This window comes from Ambystoma mexicanum, chromosome 2p (genome assembly GCF_040938575.1).
Source record: "Ambystoma mexicanum isolate Mex_15411 chromosome 2p, UKY_AmexF1_1, whole genome shotgun sequence".
Lineage (NCBI taxonomy): Eukaryota > Metazoa > Chordata > Amphibia > Caudata > Ambystomatidae > Ambystoma > Ambystoma mexicanum.
In genome coordinates this window covers 1,351,482,851-1,351,508,846 of record NC_090923.1, presented here as the reverse complement: position 1 = coordinate 1,351,508,846, position 25,996 = coordinate 1,351,482,851, and the positions used below count along the sequence as shown (strand labels likewise).

The following is a 25,996-nucleotide window of genomic DNA, read 5'->3' as shown; positions in this document are numbered from 1 at the left end:
AAGTACTAATTACAGTTTTCATGGACAGAATGCAGAACTGCCTTGGCAAATAACCCCTCATTGGAGGAGGTAGTATCCAAGCAGTAATGCTTGATAAAAGTATGCATTGTTTTCCAAGTTGCAGCTGAACAAATATCTGCTGCCGGAACTCCCCTCTTTAGAGGCACAGAAGTAGCCATTCCCCCCCGTAGAATGGGCTCGAAGCCCATCTGGTGGGTCTTTTCCCGCCAATCTGTAGCATTCAATTATGGCCAAAATGATCCAGCGGGATATGGTCTGTTTTGTTAATGATAAACCCAGTTTATGACCAGTATAACCCACAAACAGTTGGTCATCTTGTCGTAATTTAGACATCCTTGAGATGTAAAAACTAAGAGCCCTCTTGGGAGCTAGTCTATGCAGTATCTCCTCTTCCTTGCCCAAATGAGGAGGAGGATAAAATGTTGGTAATATTTTTTGTGACAAATGGAAGTCTGAAGCTACCTTTGGTAAAAAGGAAGGTTTAACTTTAAGGACTACCTTATCCTTATAAAAAACAGTATATGGTGGTTTGCATGAGAGAGCCTGAAGTTCACTAACTCTGCGGGCTGATGATAGGGCCACAAGAAGGACATTTTTTAGTGTTAAAAGCCTCAATGGACAGGAGTGCAGAGGCTCAAAAGGTATGCAAGTCAAGAATTTTAATACTAAATTTAAATCCCAAGTTGGGAAAAGGTACTGGAGGGTATACATTAGTAAGCCCTTTTAAGAATTGAATTATTAATGGTATTTTGAAATATGAAACCTCTTCCGAGGTGTGCTTGGAAATGGACAGCGCAGCAAGGTATCCTTTGATTGTTCCTATCTGGAGCCCCAGATTAGCTAAATGTAAAAGAAAAGAGCACTACTGGAGTGCCACATTGAAAAGGGTCCACATCCTTATCTTTGCACCAGTTACTAAACCAGTTCCAGTGACATCGGTACAAAGATTTTGTTGCTGGCCTTCTGGCCGAAAGCAAAACTTCCATTATGTCCTCCGGAAGATCCCAATCCTTGTATCTCAACCTCTCAGAAACCATGCGTGAAGGTCGAGTGTCTTGACCTCTGGATGGAGAACCCGACCTTCCTCTTACGAGAGAAGATCCTCTCTTTGCGGAAGATGTATTGGAGGGCAGATGGACATGTCCAGAAGGTCCGGGTACCACGTCCTCCTGGCCCAATCCGGGGCAATTAGGATCATGGTTTTCCTGAACTTTATCAACCTCCCGATTACTTGAGGAATCACATGGACTGGGGGAAACGCATACAGCAGTGGAAACTTCCACTCCACTACGAATGAGTCTCCCAGAGCTCCTCTTTGAGGAAATTCCCTTGAGTAGTACTGATCGCACTTCGTGTTGATCGCGGTGGCGAACAGATCCACTTGAGGGGTTCCCCAAAGGGCGAAGATCTCCAGAAGGACTTCCCGAGCCAGTTCCCACTCGTGAGAGACCATGCTCTGCCTGCTCAGAGCGTCTGCCGCCGTGTTCTTCTCTCCGGCTAAGTGAACTGCTGTTAGAGAGATTCATTCTAGTATTGCCCAGAACCATAGCTGCATTGCCTCTCTGCACAGCGGTAGTGACCCTACTCCTCCTCTTTTGTTGAGGTAGTACATGGCCACCGTGTTGTCCGTCATTATCAGGACATTCTTTCCCTGTACAGAGGGCAGAAAGGCCTTCAGCGCTAGTCTGATTGCCCTCAGCTCCAAAAGGTTGATGTGTAGTTTGGACTCCGATGGAGACCAACGACCGCTGATTGTCAGATCGTTGGTGTGTGCTCCGCACCCCGTGATTGAGGCGTCCGTCACTACTGTTCTCTCCGGCCATGGTTGCCAAAAAGATTCTCCCTTGAGAATGTTGTCGTTGCAAGCCCACCATAGAAGATCCTGAGCAACTGTGCTCGGGACTTGCAGAAGATGCGACATATTCCCTGAGAACTGGGACCACTGAGTTCTGAGTGCCCATTGAAAGAATCTCATTCTCAACCTGGCCTCTGGTACTAGGAAAATGCAGGAGATGAGGCTGAGCAACCTGAGAAAATCGAAGGCCGGTAGACGTTGGGCATTCTGGAACTTCGTTACCATCTGCTGGATGTGGAGAGCTCTCACTTCGGGAGGCAAGGCTTTTACCGAGGAAGTATCCAAGACTGCTCCGATAAACTGGAGTTTTTGCGATGGTATCATATGGGACTTCTTGAAATTGAGGGAGAAGCCCAATTTGTGGAGTAAGTGGCAAGTGATCGAAAGATGTTCCTGAGCTTGTTTTGGAGAACTTGCTCTGATCAACCAGTCGTCCAGGTAGGGGTAGATGTAAATACCCCCTCTCCTGAGACTCGCTGCCACAACTGGCAACAGTTTGGTGAAAACCCTCGGGGCGGAGGTCAACCCGAATGGCAGAACCCGAAACTGATGAGAGTTGCCAATCGCGAACCTCAGGTACTTTCTGTGCTTTGGATGGATTGGCACATGAAAGTAAGCATCCTGAAGGTCCAATGATACCAACCAATCTTGGAGTTGGAGAGCCAGAAGGATGTGAGAAAGAGTGACCATCTTGAACTTGTCCTTCCTGAGGAACTTGTTCAAGTTTCATAAGTCCAAGATAGGTCTCAGTCCTCCGTCCTTTTTTGGGATGAGAAAATATGGGGAGTACCAACCCCTGCTCCTCTCCGCTACAGGTACCTGTTCTATGGCACCTTTCTCTAGCAGGGTTAAAATTTCCTGCAACAGGAGCGGGTCTGGAGTTTTTACGGAGTTGGCTCCCGATCGATGATTCTGAGGCCTTTTTTGGAAGGGGAGACAGTAACCTTGAGATACTGTTTCCAGTGCCCAAGAATCCGAGGTAATCCCCCTCCATTCCTTCGGATGCTGAGAGATCCTGCCTCCCACTGGTGTTTTGTGCAACAAGGTCTCAGAGGGATTTGGAGGCGGCTGCAGGAGTGGCTGAGGGTACAGATGCCGCTCCTGAAGCTGATTTTGCACCTCTTCCTCGTGCTCCACAAGGGAAGTTTCTTTTGCCCCTTTGAGAAGCCTGTCCTCTTCCTCTACCAAATGGAGTAATAACGAAAAGAACGACCCCTCCAGGAAGATGAGCCGGAATAGGGGTTTTGGAGGCTGGCGCATGGAGGCACTAAGCGATTTAGCTGCCGCTTTCGAGATCGGAAGTTTTTCTAGACTTTCATCAGCCTTACTGCCAAACAGCCTCGAGCCATCAAAGGGCATGTTGAGGAGTCTGGCTTGCACGTCTGGTGCAAACCCAGACTTCCTCAACCACGCAAATCTGCGTAGAAAAATGCTTGCAGCCATAGATCTGCCGATACCATCAGCAGTATCCAGTCCAGACTGGAGACATTCCCCCATTGCCTCCTTCCCGTCTTTGACTATATTCAGGACGCCTTCCCTTTCCTCGCCTTCCGGAATATGCTCATCCGCCGCTGAAATACAGTGCCACATGGTATGGGTAAATCTGGCCAGGGTACAGGTGACATTTGTTGATTTGAAGGCCATACTGCCTGTGAAAACTTTACGTGCCCAGGCATCAACTTTTTTATCCTCTCTATGTGGAGGGATAGTGGGATATGCAGTTTGCCTTGATGTGAATGCTGCCTGAATAACTAGACTTTCTGGAGTCGGATGCCTGTTTAAGTATTCAGGATCCGTACCAGCTGGTCTGTATTTCTTGGGGAAATTACTATCTGCAGCAGCAATGCGCTCAGGCTTTTCCCAGTTTTTCTCCACCCTCCTCTGAAGAGCCCTGTGAAAGAGGAGCACTTTTTGAGGACCTCTGACAATTATATCCGTCATGTCATCTTGTTCAAAAACAGGTGAAGTGTTACCCCAACCCATATACTATATTACTCTGGTCATAAGACGCCTGTACCCTGAGTCTGCATGTTCTGCAGAATCAGGTCTGGCAAACTCTAATTCTGGGGAGGTGTCAATTCCACTGGCATAGTGTAGAGTGTCACTCAGGCCTCTCATTTTGGACTCTTGATCAATGAGTTCCTCAGGAACTTGTTTTGTGCCATATGAAACTCCAAAGGGAGTGACTTCTTCCTCCGAGCCAGATTCCTCATAAATTGAGGACATGGACAAGTCTGACCTGGGCAACTGAGTAAATCTTCTTTCTTCCTCTACCATATGCGTTGAAGGAATGGAAAAATCCTTCGACGTTGTTGAAGGAATCTTCAATGACTTTGAAGATGACTTCGATACAGGCGTTGAGGTTATTTTTGGTTTCGATGCCGAAACGGTTGATGCTGATGGCGTCGAAGTTGTGGAAGCCTTCGACGACTTATGTTTTTTACATGGCACCGGAGAGGTGCTTGACTCTCGAAGAGTCCTCGACGACTTGTCGTCGACTCGAGTTTTTCGAGTATCCTCGACACTACCGGTTTTTACCAAGTTAGTCTTAGACTTCCCGTTGTCGTCCAATGGAGCGACCTTAGAGGTATGGCTCTTCGAGGTTCATTCGAGGGGGTCAGGCCGCATTCTAGAATACCTCCATCTTTTACGAAATTCTTCCCATTTTCTGGGAGAATACGATTTTGTCAGACATTGAATTTCTTTGGTTGACTCGGAAGATGATGATGAGGGAGATCTATGTCTCCTCTTCATTTTATTGGACGAGGAAGAAGAGTGTCTCGATCTACTCCTAGATCGAGAACTCTTTGAATGCCTATGGCGATCCGATTCCTTCGAATCAGTCGCTTGGCTTCCCTCCCCACTGACAGTTTACCTCTCCTCTCACGAAGAGCTTTCTCGGTCATGAATTGGCAGGAACCACAGTCGTCGGTCCGGTGACTGGAACCGAGACACCAAAGACAAATCCGGTGAGGATCCATGATCGACATTTTCGATCCACAATCTACGCACTTCTTGAACCCAGTCTTGGGTGTCGAAGGAGTCGAAGAAGATGACATTTTTTTCACAGAAAATCTCAAGCGCGCCGTTCTTGATAGCGAAGCGATCGGAAAAACGGAACTGAAGCAACGGGCGCGGCTCAAGCTATTTATACCATCGGTGACATCGACAGAGTACGGAGTCCGTCGAGGGACAATAGACGCCACGACCTCAAGCACCACGCCCTCTGCTGAGAAATTTTATTTCCGAAGCTGGAGATAACGATTTATCATAAAATGAGGAATACGTGGGAGGACACAATCCATTCGAAGAGGAGAGGTTACATAGACTGGACCCAAAAAGGGCTCTGAGTTTTTATATATCAAGAATGACAAATTTGCGCCAGGATTACCTACTTTTAGTGGGTTACACCGGCCATAAACTGGGATTAGCGGTGACAAAACAAACTATATCCCGCTGGATTACTTTGGCTATAGTAGAGTGCTACTGATTAGCTGGGAAAGACCCACCGGAAGGGCTTTGTGCCCATTCCACAAGGGGTATGGCTACTTACGCGGCTCTGAAGAGGGGAGTCCCTGTAATTGATATTTGTTCAGCTGCAACTTGGGCATCAATGCACAGCTTTATTAAGAATTACTGCTTAGATGCCCCTTCTTCCCAGGAAGGTCTGTTTGCAAAAGCTGTACTTCATTCCGTACATGATAAAAAAATAATTAGAACTCCCACCTGCAAATTTACTACTGCTATGGGAGTCTATCATAGATGAGGAATACATGGGATGACACAATCCATTCAAAGAACAAGTTACTTACCAACTGTAACATTCTTTCGACTGGATGTTCCTCCCACGTATTCCTCATCGCCCCTCCCATCCTACCCCGCACTACAGTTTACATTATTTACACTTCTCATTCACGAAGACCTTTCAGTCTGAGGTACGCCTGGGTGTTCCTCGAATCATACCACGAAAAAACAGAACTGAAGTAAACAGGCGCGGCACAAGCTACTTATACGACTGGGGACGTCAACATGCTATGGAGACCGTCGAGGGACATCGATGCCACGATCTTGTGCACAGCGCCTTCTGCCGAAAAAAGAATTCCGAAGCAGCAGAGCTGGTGAGATACGAATATCATAGATGAGGAATACATGGGAGGAACATCCAGTCGAAAGAACGTTGCAGCGCAGTGCAGATCCCTTGGCCTTCTGTTCTCTGCCTCAGTGCTCCACCTCCTCTCCTGCCCCTTAGGCCTTCCTGAGTCTGTTTCTAACTCGAGGAGAACAAGCATTTTGAACACCACAAAAAAAGAGATCACCTTCCTGCACGGCTCTCCTTTTAGTGTTCGTTTTGTTTCACGGAGCCACAGCACCCGAGCTGCACTCCCATGAACCGTCGGCGTGTTGCACACGTACACATCCCCGCTGCTATTCTTGGCCTCTACTGCTGCTCCACCATCACTGCCACTCCTTCTGACATCATTTGATTGGGCTTTCTTTTTATACACCTGCAGCCCTTTAACAGGCTGCAGGTGTGAATGTGCAATCAGCTCCGCATGACCCCCATTAAGGGGACATGCCTGACCTCCACAACTTTCAGCAAGCCTCTTCCTCGGCCCAGTACCAGAGTGGTAAAAGTACCTTGTCTTCATTACTCCTGGATGCCTCTTATTTGTCCCAGTACTGTTAGTGGTTCTATATGAGGAAGTCAGGGGAGTTGATTCATAATAACCCATGAAGGCGGGGGAAGGGCTGGGTTGGTCATCAGTAGGAAAAGAGGGATACCATGTTTCTCTCAAGGGAATCCCACTCCTAGTCCCTAAAGACCCTCCACCCAGGTGATCCTCCCTCGCTAGTCCACCCCCAGGGTCAGGATACCTGGTCACCTGACAAGAGGCTTCATAGGGAATAGGAGCGAGAATAGCCTCCGGTTTCTCACATCTCCCTCCCGTTCCCTCTGCTCTCAGTCCCAATTTCTTCTCTTTCAGTTCCCCACCCGTGGTGTGCTCAGTCTTGATATTGTTCTCTCTCTCTATCTCTTGGTGCTACTTCACTGGAACCCGTTCCCGTTTTTGTTCCATCTCCTCCTATCCTCTTTACTGCTCTGGCCTTAAAGACCATCTACTCTCTCACCAATTCGTTTATGATATCCCTATTCATTTGGTTTGTACTGTTTTACATAATTATAGGTTCAGAGCTTTGGTGTATAGCGCTATACAAATAAAATACAACTGTTCCGTTTTGCAGTACAATATGGAAAATATAAAGGCAGTAGCATTGGAGGGGATACATACCACCATTCCATTGTTAACATACAAGAACCACCATTTACTAGAACATGACAACCTATGTTCATGATTTTAGAAGATTACACACTTACTTTTTACGCTGGTCAGCCAAAGAGTTGCTTCTGGTCTGTGCAAACATGTCAAAGTCATCTCTGGGGTTGCAGTGCTGGAGTGAGCCGAGAGTGCCACTGACACTACTTGTACCCAAGTCTAAGATTACACAAACACAATGTGGAATTAGGGCATACATTGTCTGCACATTACCATAAAAAGGGACAATGCAATTTAACTTTAAACAAAGCCTTAAAGGTCACATGATCAGAAACTCGTGCAACGGCAAGGCTTGCACACAAAGATAATAGGAGTAAGGCAGAGACACGGGCATGCATTTCCATATGATGTATAACAAAACATGTCTAGGCGGCACTAGCCGGCATGGTGGGGGGGGCCTATACGATTAGGTGATCAGGTGGTAGGGTTGATGGCATGGTGCTCAGATGACTAGCCCTCTACCACAAGGTATGCACCTCAGGAAGAGACAGCAAGGGTGGCAGAGGAGAATTGAATAATGATACGCTGGTTAATGAACTGCCATAGCCGGAAACACTTTTCCAAAGAGCGGTTGTCAAAGACGAAAATCAGATCACAGAAGGAAAGGGTCTTTTTTCACGTCTTGGGCTAATAGTTAACCACTATGCTCATGCAAACAATTGGGGTTTAAGTCCAGTTGAAAGCAATTAAAATAAAGTATTTATTGCGAGATGCTGCAACCATGATATTAGTCAAACATTGCTTGCGTAATAACAATGTGTGTGTGATTAAGGTCTGGGATCAGAATGGGGCGTGGTGAGCATCATTTGGCAAACTGGTTCAATCGCCGAGTCCTAAAAACGTACCAAGTCCAGCGAGATGAGTGGAAAGAACGGCAGGTGGTGTGCTCCCCACCATGGAGCTGACTGCAGTGGGGGCCGAGTTCCCCACCATGGGGCTCACCACAGCAGGGGATCCTGGGCCCAAGTCTATCAAATTATCCTCGGTCACCTCGTTCATTACCTGACAAGGAAATCAAGCGGAAAGCCGGTTAATGTCACACAGCGTTCGTTCTGCGCAAGTGCACAGTGCTGTGCCACCTCACAAATAACAAGGGTGACCATGGTGCATGCAGCCCATATCCAGTCCGCGTAGCGCTGCATCTCAGGCCAATGCAAGAGGTAGACCATCGTATTTCCATTCCATAAAATCACTTCATTTGGCAGGACCGGCCTGGATAGATCAGCACACATACAAGCCTCCAATAGGCATACCTACCCCATTAGCAGTCTGTGCCGCACGGCCCGATCTGTACCGTTCAAACCTGGCAAAGAAATAAATACAGGTGTCAATACTCTGCAGAAAGAGCCTCTTCCATATTGTGCTAAGAGGACATTAACAATTACTTAGAACATCTCAGATGCTAAGCTGCAAAATGCTACTCACTTTTAAAATAGCTACTCACCTGTAAAATACATTTTGCAGCTTGGTATTGGATATAGAACCACGTATTGCATATTGCTGCCTTCTGGTGGTACAATGGAATGAACACAAATCTTGAAAGAAAACAATTAAGTGAGAGAACCTTTTGAGCAAATAGTGGAAGTTGGGCTCTGCAGTTTTGATTGGTCACAGGACTCACCCTAAGAAAAAAATGTCTGCACATTGCAGGACATATATACCAGTTTGGACAGCTGCAACAAGTATGAGGCTTTGGCTGTTTCTGTATTCAGTGTCCCGGGCCGAGTGTGCTTAACGTGTCTACCTGTTGAACGGTGGATTGCTCGTGCATGTGATAACTCGGCTTCAAGACAGATCCTTTTCTGAAGCAAGGTTATCACAGCGAGCAGACTGCTTTCATTAGACATAGAAGGGCTGCAGCGTCGCCTGCTCGTTGAAGGACGTTTTGCACGTCAGTGCGAGAACGCAGCTTTAGAGCGTGTGTGTCACCCCCTGGGTTTGGGGACAGGGCAGTGCTCTGCAAGGCATGCCTTGCTGAAGCGCCGCTCCATCTTGTTCCGGCCCATTTCCTGTGCTGGATTAGTTCATATGCCACTTTAATGACCTGTACGGATGTTTCGGATCTGTAAACGATATCAGGCTGCATCGATTGCATTTAGAAAGGCAACCTTTTCTTCACTAACTTGTAATAGATTCGCATTTTTGCATGCAGTAGCGAGTACTAGGAAGAGTCAGTGGGCCTCAACACGAGTTGGGCGGTAACGTACACCCCCGGAGCTAATAGCGCCGGATCACGGGTTTGGCGGAACGGGTATTGCCCATTCCCCACTGAGCCCATTCGGGAATTCCCCATTGGGCTCAATGAGGAATTTTTGCGCTCTTACAGCCAGCGGATTCCCCGTCGGCGGTAAGAGCGCGAAATTTCTGCAGATTTCCCCCCAGCTCAGAGCTGGGGGTAAATCTGCCAAACCCGTGATTTGGCGGACCCTTAAATGCGGCGGTAATAGCGCTACCGCCGCATTTAAGGGTTACCGCCAAACTCGTGATGCGGCCCAGTGGGCCTCATCACGAGTTGGGCGGTAACGCGCTAATAGCCCTACCGCCAAACCCCCTGGCGCTATTAGCGCCGGATCACGGGTTTGGCGGAAGGGTTATTGCCCATTCCCCATTGGGCCCATTCAGGAATTCCTCATTCCCCATTGGGCCCAATGGGGAAAATTTGCGCTATTACCGCCGGCGGATTTCCCGCCAGTGGTAATCGTGCCAAAAATCAGCAATTTTGCTGCGGATTTCCCCCCTTCTAGAGCTGGGGGGAAATCCGCCAAAGCCATGATCTGGCGGACCCTTAAATCCGGCGGTAATAGCACTACCGCTGTTTTTAAGGGTTACTGCCAGACTCGTGATGAGGCCCAGTGTGTTTAAAGCACATACCTAAGCAGGCATCAGTGCCCAAGCCATAACATTAGGACTCGAATTCTACCTTTTCAGACATACACATCGAATAACGATGCATCATTTTCCACTTTTGGAAATTACTCTTGCTATTGCCAAATTGCATATGCCGATTTTGCTTGAAGGAGCCCGAAACCCTTGAACATTTAATAACTAAATGCACGTCAATTACGGCAAAACGTATCCAACATCTTGGGAACTTTTGTCCTGCGAGCCCAGATTCTCGAGATTGGTGGTCTCATGCAATGGCAGGCAATTCGTGAAATATAGCTGTGCGATAGTTGATTTCATCGCCTCTCTCAATTTGAAGGCTGTGGGTCAATTAAACTCAGACCGTGCCGTCCTAATCACGAAGCTAGATGGCACTTGCACGGTGGCTTCGGTCGCTCCTGTGTGTTCTCTTTGCACTTATCTTTATTGCATTTTCTCTCTTGGTTTGATCTAATGGTAGCGTTTTTGGAGGAACACGCGAAAAAAAATGTTTGTAATAAAAGTCTGATGTCACAGTGTTAACGCTGAGACATATTAGACTGATGTTGCAAAAAAAAAAAAAAATTACTCTTGCTAGTGCCAAATGTCTGATAGAGAAGAATTCGAAAAATGAAATGCCAGCTTCACCATCAATTGCAGAGCCAAACACCAAGGAGGACTGAGGCACGTGGCTTACTTTACCCCGTCATGATTTCCAAGTACTATCTAAATTCTTCTAGCATTTATTGTATGCCAACTTTTACGCACAATATATAAGCACATTTTCTTGAAATTATTAATTTGGCTGCAGGGAGCCGTTAAATGTTGACATCCAAGTAGGTGTGCTCCATCCAACACATTTTTGGCAAAGGCACGGCGGGGTGCAAAGTGAGAGCACCATTTACAAATGTGAGTGCCGCTTGTCATGCTCGCATGGCAAGCAGCGCTCAGAATTACAATAAAACCCAGCCCAACTTGAGAGCATGTCGGGAAGGGTTTCATTGTAATTGTACACGCTGGCTGCCTTGTACACTATATGGCGTAGCTATGGGAATCCATGCCGCCGCAAATGCTAGAGCATTTGTATGGTGGAAAGGAAGGGAGGCAGCTGAAATGCAAGTGGCGTTACGCCCCTTCTCTCTGCCATATAAACAATTGAAAATGAGCTGTGGCATGAACTGACGTGGTTAAAATGTTACGCAAGGCTTTTACGCCTTCTATTCATGTTACGGCTCATTGAAACCGGACTTCCTAAGAGTGCAACACTTTGATTAACAAGCCGAACCGATAGAATCCTTCGGAGAAAAGATGGCTGCTGATAGAAGAAAACGGTTTCTGGGGAACGCAGTCAATGCGGCTGTTGCAAACGCTGTGATTTACTTACATGTCCTGTCGATGAACATCTATAATAAAGCATCCCTTAAATGACAGATGCAGAATGTCAACACAGTAAATGGTGTGGGGTTACAAGAGAGCATAGAGGACATGCAGAGTTTCTACTGAAGATAGACCATACTCACAACTGACAGAGCAATTAAGCATTACTTTTGGAAGGGGTAATTGTTGGGATAGATCTAATCAATGTATAATTATTCCTCCATTTGTGGACCCCCCCCAAACCTTTTGCTTTTGTTTGGCTATCCTATCCTGACTTTTCCCAGTGGAGCTGCGCTCCCCTGGGCTTTTGCTCACTTGTTATGGGGAAACAAACGTCCTTCAGACTTGTCAGTACTGGGAAACTATGCTTCCCTTAGTATTCAACTATGTTGCCATTTCTTGGTAACTATTTAAAAGTGCACAATGTGCCTTCCTGTACCATGCGCTGGGGACCTTTTTGTTTTATGGCCTTGACACCCTCAAAGGATTTTTGGTGAATGTAGAAGTGTGCCTGGGACGAACTGGTGGCAGCAATGACTTTTTATGAGTGTTTTACTTCCTTTTACAGGATCACACCGCGTTTACCGCGTTTGGTTCAAGACTGTGGCCAGGTTCAAAAGTGGTAAAGCCACAAAGTCTTTTGTTCTGTCCCATGGCCATTTTGTCCCTTGCCTTCACCCAGGTCGAGTAACCCGGGTTTTCCTTATTTGGGCATGCAGTCTCCTGCGAAAACTGATCTCTTTCGCAGGCTTCTGCCTGTCACGTGTATGTGCCCAGGAAGCAGGTTGGGACTGTCTGGTCCCAATCCACACTACTGGTGCCAGGATCTCTGGAGTGCCTGAATGACTGGGACCACCGTGGACCGTGATTGGTCCACGACTGGGATGCCTGCATGAGAGCAGATCTTCGATTGGAAGTCCTCTATATTGGCACAAAGCTAATCTTGGATGAGAGAAGGGGCGCTGCATCCATTGCAGGTCGATCACCTGAGTTCTCCCCGAACCACAGAAGTAGCCAAGTATCCAGTACGAAGAAACAGACTTATGAAACCGCGGGAGATGCATTGGAAGGTTTTAGCACCCTCGCCCTCTGCTGTCCCGTCCGACCCCTGTTTTCTTCATAGATCAAAAAGGCCTTCGAAGGCGTGTTAGGCAGAAACCTGTGCAGTTCCCTCTGGGGCCACTGCAAAAGATTTATGACTACAGGTGTTTGGCAGTAAACCCACTTGGTAGCAGTCTGTACCACACAGATTCACTTGGTAGCTGTGGCTGAGCAGTCAGACTTCCCTCAAAGAAGAGTTAGGCAGTATACAGAGTATTCACAATAGGTCAAGAGCACACAATAGAACAAGTAAACACTGACCAGGGCTTGGAGTAAAAGAGATATCATTATTTATTTAAAAACCACATCTAGAAAAACACACAGGCACTAATAGTAAGCAATTCAAAAACACGGTCACTAAAAGATATACACTCCCTTAAAAGAATATTAGACAAGTCTTAAGTAAAGCCCCACTTATTTTCAGACAGCGGTGAGCGCTTAACCTAGATGGCACTCTAATAGTTCGTTTTAAAAAGGGAGAGAAAAGCAGAGAACAAATTGAAACAGATCCCAACACTTTTTCAAGAACACAACAAGAGAGGAAGGCAAGGTAAAACCATGAAGTTAGAGTTCAAGAGGCCGGATCCACTTTCAGAGGATCCAAACGAAACGTGTCCAAGGTCACATGGTTGCCGTGCACAAAAGTCTTGTAAAGGTTCAAAAACGAGTTGGACCACAGAAAGGGACCAGTTAGAGGGTCAAGGCGGCCAGCCCAGTCCAAAAGGTTAAGGAGTTATTATTACCTTGTAGCAATCTTTAGAAAGGGAGGCCTGGCGGACACAGTACCTTAAAGTGGTGAGAACGCTCCAGCGGGGGCAGTTGTTCCTGGCAGCGGGTGCAAGTCAGTGCTTCGTCCGGGGGAAGAGAGGATCTCGTCGTGGAGGAAGACAGGAGTCTGTTGCACTGCCAGGGAAGAAACCAGCCGCGGAGTTTGAGGTACAAGGAGCGGTCAGGTGATTTGCGTTTCAATGGTGAGTGGCTATCCGGCTGCCGGGGTGCTTGGCACGGGCAGTTCGATCACAAACCGGGCTGGGGTGCGAAGAAAGAAAGGAAAACTGGTTGTGCCCACCAGTCAGGGGAAGAAGCCTCTCCAGCCGGGAGATCTTCTCTGTCGTCGGGAAGTGGCGAGTCGGTTCTGCAGGGCTCCACCGGTGGTGTCGTCGTGGTAGGTCGGCTCAGCTTCTCCCTCGTCGGATTCTCAGGTCCTGTGGCGACTTCTAAAGTTCCAGTCCCCAAAGCCCTGCTTTTATGCAGAAAACCCCCATTCACTCAGCCTAGCTGTCACTCAAACATGCTAAGTGGTGAGCCGGGCCAATCACACAAGAGTGCGACCTGAGTTACCAAGGTAACTCGGTCCAGGGTGCCTAAACCCCCTCCCACATCCCCTATGGTACCCAGACAGAGTGGCACCACTTTTGAAGGCTTCTGTGGAGAAGCCCGCCAAAAAGTGGAACAAAGGGCTCGACTTGGGTTGGAGTCACAGAAGAGAACACAAACGCCATTTTAGAATCGAGTCTTGGCAAAAAATACCAACCGGAGAATTAATATTAATTAAATAAACCGGTGGTATGTTCGAGGCTATGAGAATTAAATAATTAAAGTTGGTAGCCTCGAACAATGGGAAAATCCCATAGGAAAATATTCGCAGTCGAATATAAAAACTAGTTTCCACTGCCACCAGCCAAAACTCGATCAGGGGGGACGGAGACGTGCCCCCTCGACTAACAGACCCCGGGGCAATCGAAATGCCCCGACCAGTACGTCCACAATATGATGGTTTGTACTGGTTTCTGTTAATAAGTTGGGACTAGTAAAGCCAATGGTGACTTTACATGCCCTGGGAGACAGTAGTCAGTCCCAGGGTATGGAGTCTATGGTGGGGTGTCACTATGACACCCCTGTGTTACTGCACGGAGGGTGCTGTGTAACACACATAGGAAAAACACATGAGACCCTATGGAGTAAAGGACCCCATAGCCCATAAAACACATTACCAGTCAAAGGAAACCATTAATCATGTCCAAGAGTGGGAGGAAAAGAGTCTCACTCTTGGCAGGAGGAAAAAAACAAACTCCAGAAATCCAGCAAAGCTGATGGGGGACTCACTAGGTTAGGAAATTCAGCCTAAACAGAGAATTCTCCCTAACAAGGCGCTTTGCCCCTTTGGAGTAGTGTGAACTAGTCTTGGCGCCCCCTGCTTACCCGCCGAACGAGCGCTTCGTAAGTGTTTGCGGGCCGTCCAGCGAACTGCCCAGCGCAAACTCAGGGTATCCCACAGAACCACTGCTGTCTCGAGTTGGAACCAGAGACTTGGGACATCGTTTGCTTGTGGTCCCATGCTCTCTTCTACCACATTCCAAAGGCCTAGCTCCTCTGGGTCCCGAATTAGAAGAGTGTGTAATGCTGCACGCATCTATGATTCCCGCATCACTATTCGGCGACGATCGCTGTAGGTGCCTTGCTGACCTGCTCTCCTGTGCCCTGAAGGCTGCTGCACCGGAATTTTCTTTGCATCCACTTAGGAAGCTGAGAAAAGGCAACTGTGCCGTCACAGACGATTGTTCTATCCTGCAGCCGCTGAGAGCCGGAGCGCAGCTAAACTGCAGGACTCTAACCTACAAGCGACCTCGACTAAACTGGCAACGTTTGGTCCGGACTGTGCCGAGGGTCGGTGAGTAATTGGAACACGTACCAGTGGCTCCTTGGCACAACCAATGTCTTTTACGCACAAATATCCCTAAAAAGGTATTCACTTTTGGCTGGGTTAGCCTGCGCTCCCTAGCTATTCTCACCTTTTCAAAACTGCTCTGCCGTCAAGGGCAGACCCTACTGGAATAGTGGGAACCCATTCTTCATAGCCTTCAGCCCCTTCCTAACTTGCTACAGCTCTCCCAAGAAGAACCGCTTTTTGTTCTGCATGCACGATCGTGCGCTCTTGCGCGCAACTGTACTCTTGAGCACAAGGCTCTCCACTTCTTAAGGCTGGAATCGAGAGTTAGGGAACGACTGAAGAATTGTCTTAAGAATTGTCTAATGTTCCTAGTGTGTTAACTCACCCTTCTTCTCTTTACAGGTTGTGGCTGTGTTTTACTCCTTTGTCGCATTAGGAAACATATTGTTTATATATTATCTAGTATAGTATTTGTGTGGCAACTGTTTTTATATAACTGACATTTACTTGTGTCTATTGGTCCGGCAGGCAATACATGTATAGATATTTTTCATATACACTTGTCTAAGAGTAACCTGTGGTTTGTTACTGTGTGTGCGCATTGAGGGCTTCCGATCACTCTCACCCCCCCTGACACTTAGTCTTGACTGCCTGCCAAGCTACCTAGATTGGTCTGGCTTGCCCAGAAGGTTCTCCTGATCCACTTAACGAGAGTGGCCTCCTAAGCTTCTACACAAAAACAATCAGGGAACCTGATTAATGGTAAACATTGGCTTAAGTGTTAGGTACAACAACAGGTATATCACATAAGAATACTTGTAAAAGCAATATTAAATATGGCACACAATCTCCAACCTAGTGATAGTGGCACTCTATAGGGATAGGGTGTCCTTCCGCCTAAGTATTGTTGTAGCATACACATTGAATGGTGATAAGTAAACTAGCATTACTAGTATTTAATATTGCTTTTAAAAGTGTTCTTATGTGATGTAACTCCTAAGCCTCTACCCACCAGGTCAGAGTTTAGAAATCCATCTCAACAGTAATGGCATAGGGTACAGATCACTCACGAGGAAGTAGAAGATGGTTCACACAATCTATATAACACAATTTATTTCCAAAGAACAGTGTTTCCCTTTGACAGTTCAACCAGCCCAGGAGCGCTTCCTCAGCTTGACAAACCAGCTGACGGAATGCTCAGTGTTTCACTAGGCTGGCTCCTCCATAATGGGTGAGGGGGGGGCACTGGGCCAACGCGACCCGCCCTTTATGGATGAGCCGTCCCTGCACAGGGCTCCCACCTGCCCCGCGTTTTCTTTAATTCTCTTTAATTTTTTTAAAAAAAAATATGAGTTTTATTTATTGGTTTCGTTTTGTTGATAACAGCTCTCCTAAAATCTAGTGTGTGGAGGACTCTTCCCCGAGTTTTGGTGTGTTTTGAAAAATGCTGGCAGTTAAATCAAATGGTTGACATGGGACTTAGAAATTAATTTAGGTGCAAACCGTGGATGTGTTCTTAAGACAACCTTGTTTTTATGTATCATGACAAAAGGCTCTGAGACTGATAATGCTTGTAGCTCACTTACTGTTCTTATAGAGGTGCTGGCTATAAGAAAAGTGGCCTTGTAGGAAAGATCTCAGAGACTTGCTTTATGCATGGTTTCGAAGGGAGGACTCATGAGTCTACTTAAGACATTGCCCCCATTCCGAGTTTGGAGGTAGCCATGGTGCTATTAGCGCCATGGCTGCCTCCAAAATCGGTCCGACTCTGTCTGGTCAAGGGAGTAATTACCGGTCCAGTCCTAGGTCGGCGGGACCGGCAATTCCCCATTCACCAGACCCATTCCCCATTCCCATTTGAGCCCCCATAGGGCTCAATGGGAATGGGGAAGGTGCAAATAACGGTACCGCAATTTGCGGTACCGTTATTGCTCCCTGGTCCCTTGGCGGCTCCAGCTAAGGCCGCCTGGTAAAACCAGGCAGCCTTAACGGGACCCGCAAAGGGACCTCGTAGTAGGGCGCAAAGGGATTACCAGCACCGGTTTCATTACCGGTGCCCAGTATCCTTTTGCGCCCACCTTGTAATGAGGGGCAATGTTTAAATCCCACGCTCGGGGTGAATTTGCAATCGGGGGGATAAAGGCTTTCACGACTGGAATTTTCCACCATGACAACTTGCTCTGTGAAGTAATGTAAGCAGAAAGAGCATCTAAATGGAATTTTAGATGTGAGGAAGGCATGGTATCAATAGTAGACACATACACAATGGACACAAGTTTCAAAAACCTTAATTTACACTTTGATTGGAATGGTAAAATTCCTAACTGGCCCCAACTGTAAAATGGAAGTAATCTCGACCATTAAACAATAACAAATACGTCCAAGTCAGTCTGGTCAAAATAAAAAAGGCCTATATTAAGAAAACCAAACCTTGCCCTCCTTCTTAGAATAACAAATGTGTTTAGGGAAAACAAAATGAAAATAGTGTCTCAAAAGGAAATGTCAATGGATTCAGAACCAACTCCCTTCCCCAGGTTGAACCCCACAGGATTTAGAGAGTCTCTGAAAAAAAAAGGATAGGTGGATGGCACAGTTCTGTCAGTCTTGCACACTTTGGCTTACTGGTACAATTCAACAGTTCAATCTTAGGCTTTCAACTTCTGGTAGTTCAATCTCTTCTTTAGGCTTTGCCCGCCTTTCCATCAATTACTCAGTTCATATATTCTAAATTTCTCACAGTTTTGCACAGGTTTCCCTCTGCCGGGGTCAAGCCTGTCTTGTTTCAATTTATCACACAATCGCTTACCACTACTGTTAATGGTTCTATAAGAGGAAGTCAGGGGAGTTGATTCCCAAATAACCCATGAAGGCAGGGGAAGGGTTGGTCGTCAGTAAGAAAAGCGGGATACCATGTTTCTCACAAGGGCATCCTAGTCCCTAAAGATCCTCCACCCAGGTGATCCTCACTCGCTAGTCCGCCCCAGGGTCAAGATCCAAAATTGAAGGCATTTTCCCAGGCCACCTGAGTACAGGATCCCCAGGGACCAGGTTTTGAAACACCCTCTGGTTTTTAACATAGATAATTGAATACTAGGCCTGAGTCTAACAAGTGCAATAGATTGTTCACCTTCCAACATAGTGCACTGTCAATGGGATGAACAGACTTTCTACACCATATGGCAAATCGGTTCCATTTTTTAAAGGAAGTGGTGTCTAGTGTTGGGTTTACATGCATCTTTTAAAGTGTCCATGCATCTGTCAGGTGAGTTAAGATGTCTGAACTCTATGAATTCAGGAGCCAAGCTGCCAAGTCAAATGTCTGAGGGTGTGGATGGAGGGTTGCCCCTTGATGCTGTGACAACATGTTAAAAGGGCTGGACAGTTCCAATGATGGGCAAACTGACATTTTGAGCAGTTGGGAGGCCCATGTCTGGCATACCCACTTTGGAGCAACCAGGATCATTGGTAACTGTACCTGATGCATCTAGTGGATCACCCCGTTGAGAAGTGGGGTCGGGGAAAATGTGTACGCAAAACATCCCTGACCAACTGATCCACAGTGCGTTCCCCTTCGATGCTTTTAGGGGAAACCTGGAAGAATAGGTTCAGTATTTTGCATTTTCTTGTGTGACAAACAGATCTAGGTCTGGTTGCACCATTTTGCAAACATGCTGTTCACAATGTCTGTATGTAATTCCGACTCGTGGTTTGAGGGAAGGTCTGCGTTTCTGCTTAATGTATTTGCTAGACAGTTGTGTTTTCCTGGAATGTGTTGTGACACAAGGTAAATGTTTCTCTGGAGACTCTTTCCAGAGCTTCTGTGCTAGTTTGGATATACTTCGTGAATGTGTAACTTGTTGATAAAAAAACATGGCAGTTATGCTGTCCACAAGAACTAGTTCTGTTTTCCCGGTTTACAGTCAGTTTCGAATCAAAAGATTTGAAAAACAAAAGTTTCGAAAACAAAAGCTGAGACATGCTATGTTTAACATGCAAAGTGCATTTCTTTCTAAACCAATCCGTCGACAATAGTCATGCATTGGTTTCAATTGAAATGCACTTTTACATGTTAAAAGTAGCATTTCAATGCTTTTTTTTTGGTAACGTTGAAACGTTAGATGGAGCTGTCCAGTGCTGTAATTTCAGCACTGGACAGCTCCATTTAATGTTTCAAGGTTTTAGTGTATATTGGGGGGGGGGGGGTTCCTCCCTCCGCCCACCAACCCCCACACCAACCCCACCCCAAGTTTCAAAAGGCAAACTTTCAATTTTTTTCAAACAAATTGTCATTCGAAAGAATGACATTTCGAAAAAAAACATTCGAAAGTTTGCCATTCAAAACTTTTGTATTCGAAAAAATGACTGGACACCCTTTTCCCTGTCAAGTGGTGCTGGAAAACTTGTAGGGATTTCAACACTGCTAGCAACTCTAGGATGAGGATATGCTTGTTTGTTAGCATCTGTGTCCACATGCGTGTGCTGTTTGGTGGAGATAATGAGCACCCCAGCATGAAAGCGATGACTCGGTTGTCAATGTAGCCTGTGTTGGAGGAGTGCCACAGGGCTTGCCCTTTAGCAGGTTGTCCTTTGTGCACCACTGAAATGCTGCCAACAGTTTGCGACATAACCACTAGATCATCCCACTGTCTATTTGCTTGAGAGCATTGTATCACTAGGCATTCCTTTGTTGAAAACATGCGCAACCTTGCGTGTGGCACAATAAAGATGCAAGAGGTCATACCAAGAAGGCACATCACCTTCCAGACAGTTATCTGGCAACTGGCTATGTAAGAGGGGATTGGAAGCAACATGTTTTGGATCCTCTCATTGGAGGGGAAGGCTAGGGCGGCTTCTGTCTGAATAATTGCCCCTAGAAATAGTTTCACTTGGCTGGGGACTAGGCTTGACTTTTTCTCGTTGATAGAAAATCCTAGTTGGAACAGGCGGTTTATGGTCTGTTGAGTGTACTGCTGGCGCATTTGCAGTGTCCCCCGGTTATGAGCCAGTCATCTAGAGAAGGGTACACCGGGATTGATTGCCTGCGCAGGTGAGCCGCCACAAATTTTGTGAAAACCTGAGGGGCTGAAGCATTCCCTGGGTAGCACTTTGAATTGGTAGTGTGTGGACCCTACCTTTCTTTGTTATTTTCGGTGGGCCAGCAACATAGAAATATGAAAATATGCATCTTTCATTTCCAGTGTTTCCATGTAGACTCTCCTCCTTAGTAGAGGAATGAGTTTATGTAAAGTAGTCATCCTGAACTTTTGAGGTTTGAAATACGTATTTACAGGTCAAAGAGCCAACACTGGGCGCATTCTCTTTTCTTTCTTTAGAAGAAGGAAGTATACAGAATAAATACCCTTGTTTACCTGTGATGGGGGGGTGGGGGGGACAAGTTCTATGGCTCCCTTTTCCAGCAGCTACAGTACCTCTGCCTGGAGGATTAGTTGATGTTCCAAGGACACGTTCTAGGATTTTGGTGGATGATTGCGTAGCGTTTCTAGGAACTCAATGCAATATCCGTTTATAACTGTTGATAGTACCCACTTAACTGTTGCGATCCCCTCCTATGCGTGGGCAAAAAGTGAAGTGCTATCCCCTTCTGGGGATACATAGGAGGGGACTTGTATCAGGGAGTCATTGCTTTGAGGTGGTGGCTGAGGCTCTAGCGGCTTGGCCTCTACCCATACTACGCCCTCGTCTGAATCGACTTTGAAAAGAGGACTAGGAGTATAATGGTTGCCCTTGGCTGGTAAACCAGGAGCTGGTGGAAGCCCCTGGAGAATATGTGGATTGTGCTGCTCTTGCGTACCACTTGGCCACGAAAACTGATTATTGCTATAAGCTCCTCGCTGCGTAAAAGGTTTGTTGACAATCTGGCCAAAGGTTTTTTAGAGTTTTGTGTTCTTTTATAGCCATTTCTACAGCATCATTAACAGCTTAAGCATATAGTACATTATCTTCAATTGACATATTCATAAGAGTGGCCTGTGTCAAGTTTAAAGCCTGAGTTTCCTAGCCATGCATGGCGTTTAATAAGTGTACCTTCATCCACCAGCCTTCCTGCTGTGTCTGCAGCATCTTGGGAGTTTTAATAATGGCATTAGTGACCTGCTTGACTTCGGAAAGAGTTTTTAGAATTTGCAACTGCAAAAGGTTCTGGCACTCCAGTAACGTTTCTCCACCTGGTCCCACTATACCCTACTGAAACTAGCCATAGGTTTATCATTATTGGCAATTCTCATTTGGAACGCTACACAAGTTGCAATCTTGTCGAGTGAGTAGACCATCTTGCTCTCTTTATCAGGTAGAGCTTCTGAGATGGCCAGGGGTGTGCCCACCTGTTTGCGTGTGGTTGTAACTACCAGATAGTCGGGATTAAAATTGCCCTTGAAAAGAGGGTCTGTCGATGCTGGTTTAAATCGCTTCTCAGCGCGCAGATCGGCAGGTCTAGTAAGGGCGGGAGTAGTAAGATAGAGTGAGATGTGTAACGGGGGATGTATTACCCTACTTGTTCCTTTTCATTTAGTATATTGTCGGTATCTTCTTCTGACTCCTGTGTATCAATTTTAAAGTGATCAGCAGATCTTTTTAAAAGATCATTATAAAATAGCTGGCCATCAATAGGGGAGTTGGCAATCGGCTCCACTGTTATATTTGGGGATTGTAGAAAAAACATATCTGGCTCATCGAGGTCTGTGCCGGGATCATTTTTCTAAAATACGTCATCCCCATCATCTTCATCTACAGTTATTACAGACTCCTCATAAGGGTGGGTTTGTTACATTTTAGGTGCTTTAGCTGGGGGTAATCCTGCCCCCCATTTCTCCCAGGAGATGTGTTTTTTTTTTTAATAGGGTGCTTACCTAGGAAATCGACAAAGGTTGCCATTTGGTCCATGGTACTCTCAAATCTTTGTCTGGTCCATGGGCTAGTAGATGGAGTCTTGTAGGGGAAAAATGATTTTCTCCTGTTGTGAAGGATAGGGCTTCCTGTGGAGTGCCTGTGATGAGGGGTATCCCCAGTGTATACTGAACCCTGTGTATCTGTAATTGTTGAAATAACCTGCTTCGGCCACTGTTTCAGCGGCTGTGTCTGAATGGGAGTCTGTGCAGGGATAAACAGTGTGCCCCCACTCAAGGTCAGTGTTTGTTTAGGTTTCGGAGCATGCGTCGAAGGCTGAGTAACTGGTGCAGAGGCTCTCTTGGATGCAAACCCACCTGCTGAAAGGCTAGGTTTGCCACTTTTTGGTGGAATTTGCCAAACAGTGACCCGAGGGTGCCATTCGTTTGGTTTTATGTTTATTTGTCGGAGCCATGTGGTGCGACACCCCATGTTTATGTTTATTGTGTGTGCTCTTGTCACCAGAACAGCCTTCATAGCAGTGTGGAATGGCTGCGTTCCGGAGCTGGGGACGAGCACTTAGGGTCTTCCGTCTCCAGTAAAGTGTCTTCGGCGTCACTAATGACGCTGAGGCTTGGTTCTGCCTCAAATTCCTCCACGTCGGCAGGGTAATCCAACGATGCTTCAGCCAGCATCGGGTATGACGCCCAATGCTTCAACCGCTTTAAGAGTTTTGGGTCAAGTTTACAAGCTTTGCACCGAGTTTCCTGGTGGTCTCACGGGAGACAGTGGTTACACATGTTGTGTGTGTCCTATGTTAGGGTTCAGAAGTGAAAGCCGGACACAAAGTTGTAATGTCCTCAAGATCAGACATTTTATTAAATAAAAAGGGGCTGGAAAAATACATCTCTGACCCTATTTTAAAGAGGTACTTCCCTACCTAGAAACTAAAAACGAAGGATCACTCTGTGCCAGGATGTCAGTAACTGAAAAACTGTCCTTGTGTCAAAAACATCCTATCCTAACCCTCACACTATGAACAAAACAACAAAGGGGTGCAAGGAAAATGTCTTTAACTTGATGTTGGCAAAAAGTGTTCAAAACCAAAAGTATAAAAATGATTCCAATGAAAATGTTCTCCAAGGTAAAGACCCTTGGATCCAGAAGGTGATCCCCCTTCCCCTGGATTCTTAAATAGGATGGCAAAATGTCTGCATAGCTAACAGTTCCTTTGTGTCTTCACTGGACTCACAAAGTTCTTGTTTAAGCAATAAGTTCTGCAACAGTCTTTGTATGGAATACCTTGTAACTTTGCAGATAGCCTGGTATACTCCCCTGCCAAGAATCTTTATACAATTTTCAGCTCCCTGGAGTACTCGCCTGCCAGAACTTCTTATGCATTTCACAGTTCTTTGGCTATACCACATTAGCATATACCATGAGCGGCTTGGTATATCTGTCTATGGTAACATTTGCTCAAACTTCTCCCCCGCACTGGCATCTCAAGAATCTATATCGTATTGCCTTTCTACTTCGCCTTGCCTGCATTCAAACATTCTTCTCATTGGCTGTTGAATTTGTACTTTGCCTTGATTGCCTTCAAATAAACTTCGGGTATTTTCAGGATTAGCAATTTCGTATCATTCAAACACTTGCTGGCACGCTTGTTGGAATGCCTGGGGTCCCCAGCTGCTTTGAGCAGTGAGGTGTTGCTAGGGGGGGCTAAGGGGGCTTTAGCCCCTGGTCTTTTGGTTGTAGCCCTGCACAGAATTTCAGGAGCTACAACCAAAAGGCTAGCTAGCCCCCAGTCCCAACAGTTCTGACCTAGCAACACCCCTGGCAGACTCACCGGTTTATTCCAGCATCTCTGACTCTGTGTTGTGATTCCTTTGCCTGCTTTCCAGTTGGGAGTGTTTGGATGTTCTTCCAGCATCCTGCGCGGCTCCGCAGTCACAAGCCGGCTTTCTTTTTCAGTCCGGACTGGAGGACGGTGTCTTTTTCGAGCGGCCCAACATCAAGGAGCTCCTGCATGGCTCCCAGCATCTCCACGCCCCTCGTTGCTCGGGCACAGCGTTTCTTCACGGCCCAGCAGCCTTCTCTGTTCCATCGCACCTGCCTGTGTGTTTGGCGTTCGTGAGCCTCCGCCTGGGGTTCAACGTCTTCTGCACTGCTCGATCGAATATTGCGGCTGCCATCTTTAAGTGTCCCGCGCATTGAGGCTTGGAAAAATAACTATCCTGCATGTTGTACTTCGAGCTCCTGTCACTTTGCACAAACTACCTCATCCTCCTCCTCATCCTCCTCCTCCTCCTCCTCCTCCTCTCAGTACCTAGAGTCCATGGGTGTCATTGGACATTTAACTCTTAGATGGTTTATCTCAGATTTCACATAAAGGCACATCAGAAACAAAAGGTGTTGTGTGAATTGTGGGTGTTCGTGTCAAAGGAGGGGGCCTGACCAGAATGACAATAGGCCATTAAGAACCTGAGTATTATAGGGTCTTCCTCATGGGAAAAGGGGGGGTATTGTGTCTCAGTCAATGAAGTTAGGACATCTCCCCGGTAGTTGCGTCCACCCATGTGATGCTCCCTCATATAAAACTGCCCCCACGTTTAGGATCAGGTAGCGACTGCTGTCCCGTGGCCAAATGGGAGGAGGTCACAGCCAGGGAATCCGTGATGACTCCACTGGATTCATCACACCTTTCAGTTGCAGGACGGGTAAAAGTTAAATTGAGTTTTCTCCATGATATGCGCCGAAAGATAGCGAGACGGGAAGGTGAAATGTACATGGAGGCATTCTTTAAATATGAATGTAGGATGTTATTACCCTTACAGTGTAGGCCGAAGCCTAAAAGGCGGTGTTGAGAAGACTCGTAGAAGTCTGGACGGCTGGAAAACTTGTGTCGAGCCCCGCTGCATCCATCGATGAAGAGCGTCAAAAGTAGCAGTTGCAGCTTTTGAAAATAATAATTGTTAAGACGGATTTCTGAACTCTGTCCTGGCGGCGCAGAAGTTCAGAAGGCCAACCTAATAACCTAATTACTTGGAACAGGGTAACGTCTGGACGAGCCAGACCAATCAGGGTAGCGATCGCGGCGGTCAAGACTAGGTCTCAAGAGGGGTGAGGGTGACCGAAAGCCCGCAATGAGCACACAAAGCAAGGACACTTACAAACTACTCCAAACAGGTGTTATATTAAAAATATATACACATTTATTCCAAGGCCTTTAAAACAATGACCGTAGCGAGAAATCACAATACAACTCTAGTAAACCAACACATACCATACCAATACAATATATATACAAATACAAACAAGTCTCAAACGTTAGATCCACGAAATGTGTAGTCCACCTAAAAGGGAAGGAAAACAGGCAGTGCGAAATAATGCTTAGACCCAGTCCGCCTTCAGAGGCACCCAACTAAAAGGAAGTCCGAGCCCTACGAAGAGTGGAGCCTTGTGCTCAAAAGTACCTGCACACGCTGGTGCCAACGGGCAAAAGGGGAGTCTCTTCGAGGGAAATCAGGCAGTTCAGTTTAGTGCACAAATGAAGAAGAACAGTGTTCCGCGACTCAAGCGCAGCCTCCACTGTGGGCAGAAGCAGAGCGCGAGTACGGAAAGGCGTGCTGTTTTGACACAGCGGGGAAAAGCTATGGGCTCCTGCAGGAGGGCGACCAGTTCCTAGCTATGCTACTCACCGGTCCCCGATGCAAGCAGACCCAGGCTTCTCCGTGTCAGTTTCAGTCGCTGGCAGGTTCAGAAGAGCAGGGGACGTCTCGTCGTCGTGTTGAGTCTGCAGCAGCAGAGTTGAGTAAAAGACGTCCCAAACGAAGGAACCCGCACAGTTTGTTACCACAGCAGGGCAACGGAGCGGCCGTGTGTATCTGAGCCAAATGTACACTACTCACTTCAGACCTGGGAATGCCA

General features: G+C 46.7%; 1 protein-coding gene across 7 annotated transcripts in view; it reads right to left on the bottom strand.

The window, feature by feature from the left end:
* The window catches only part of TOM1L2 (target of myb1 like 2 membrane trafficking protein), a 1,130,890-nt gene that overhangs the window by 264,030 nt on the left and 840,864 nt on the right, over window positions 1-25,996 (bottom strand). For all 7 annotated transcript variants that reach the window (XM_069645711.1, XM_069645714.1, XM_069645717.1 and 4 more), the window contains 3 exons: window positions 8,470-8,515; window positions 8,058-8,214; window positions 7,254-7,371 (listed from right to left, as the gene is read on the bottom strand). In XM_069645711.1, the coding sequence (XP_069501812.1) occupies window positions 7,254-7,371; window positions 8,058-8,214; window positions 8,470-8,515 (321 nt within the window). The remainder of the gene's footprint in view (window positions 1-7,253; window positions 7,372-8,057; window positions 8,215-8,469; window positions 8,516-25,996) is intronic.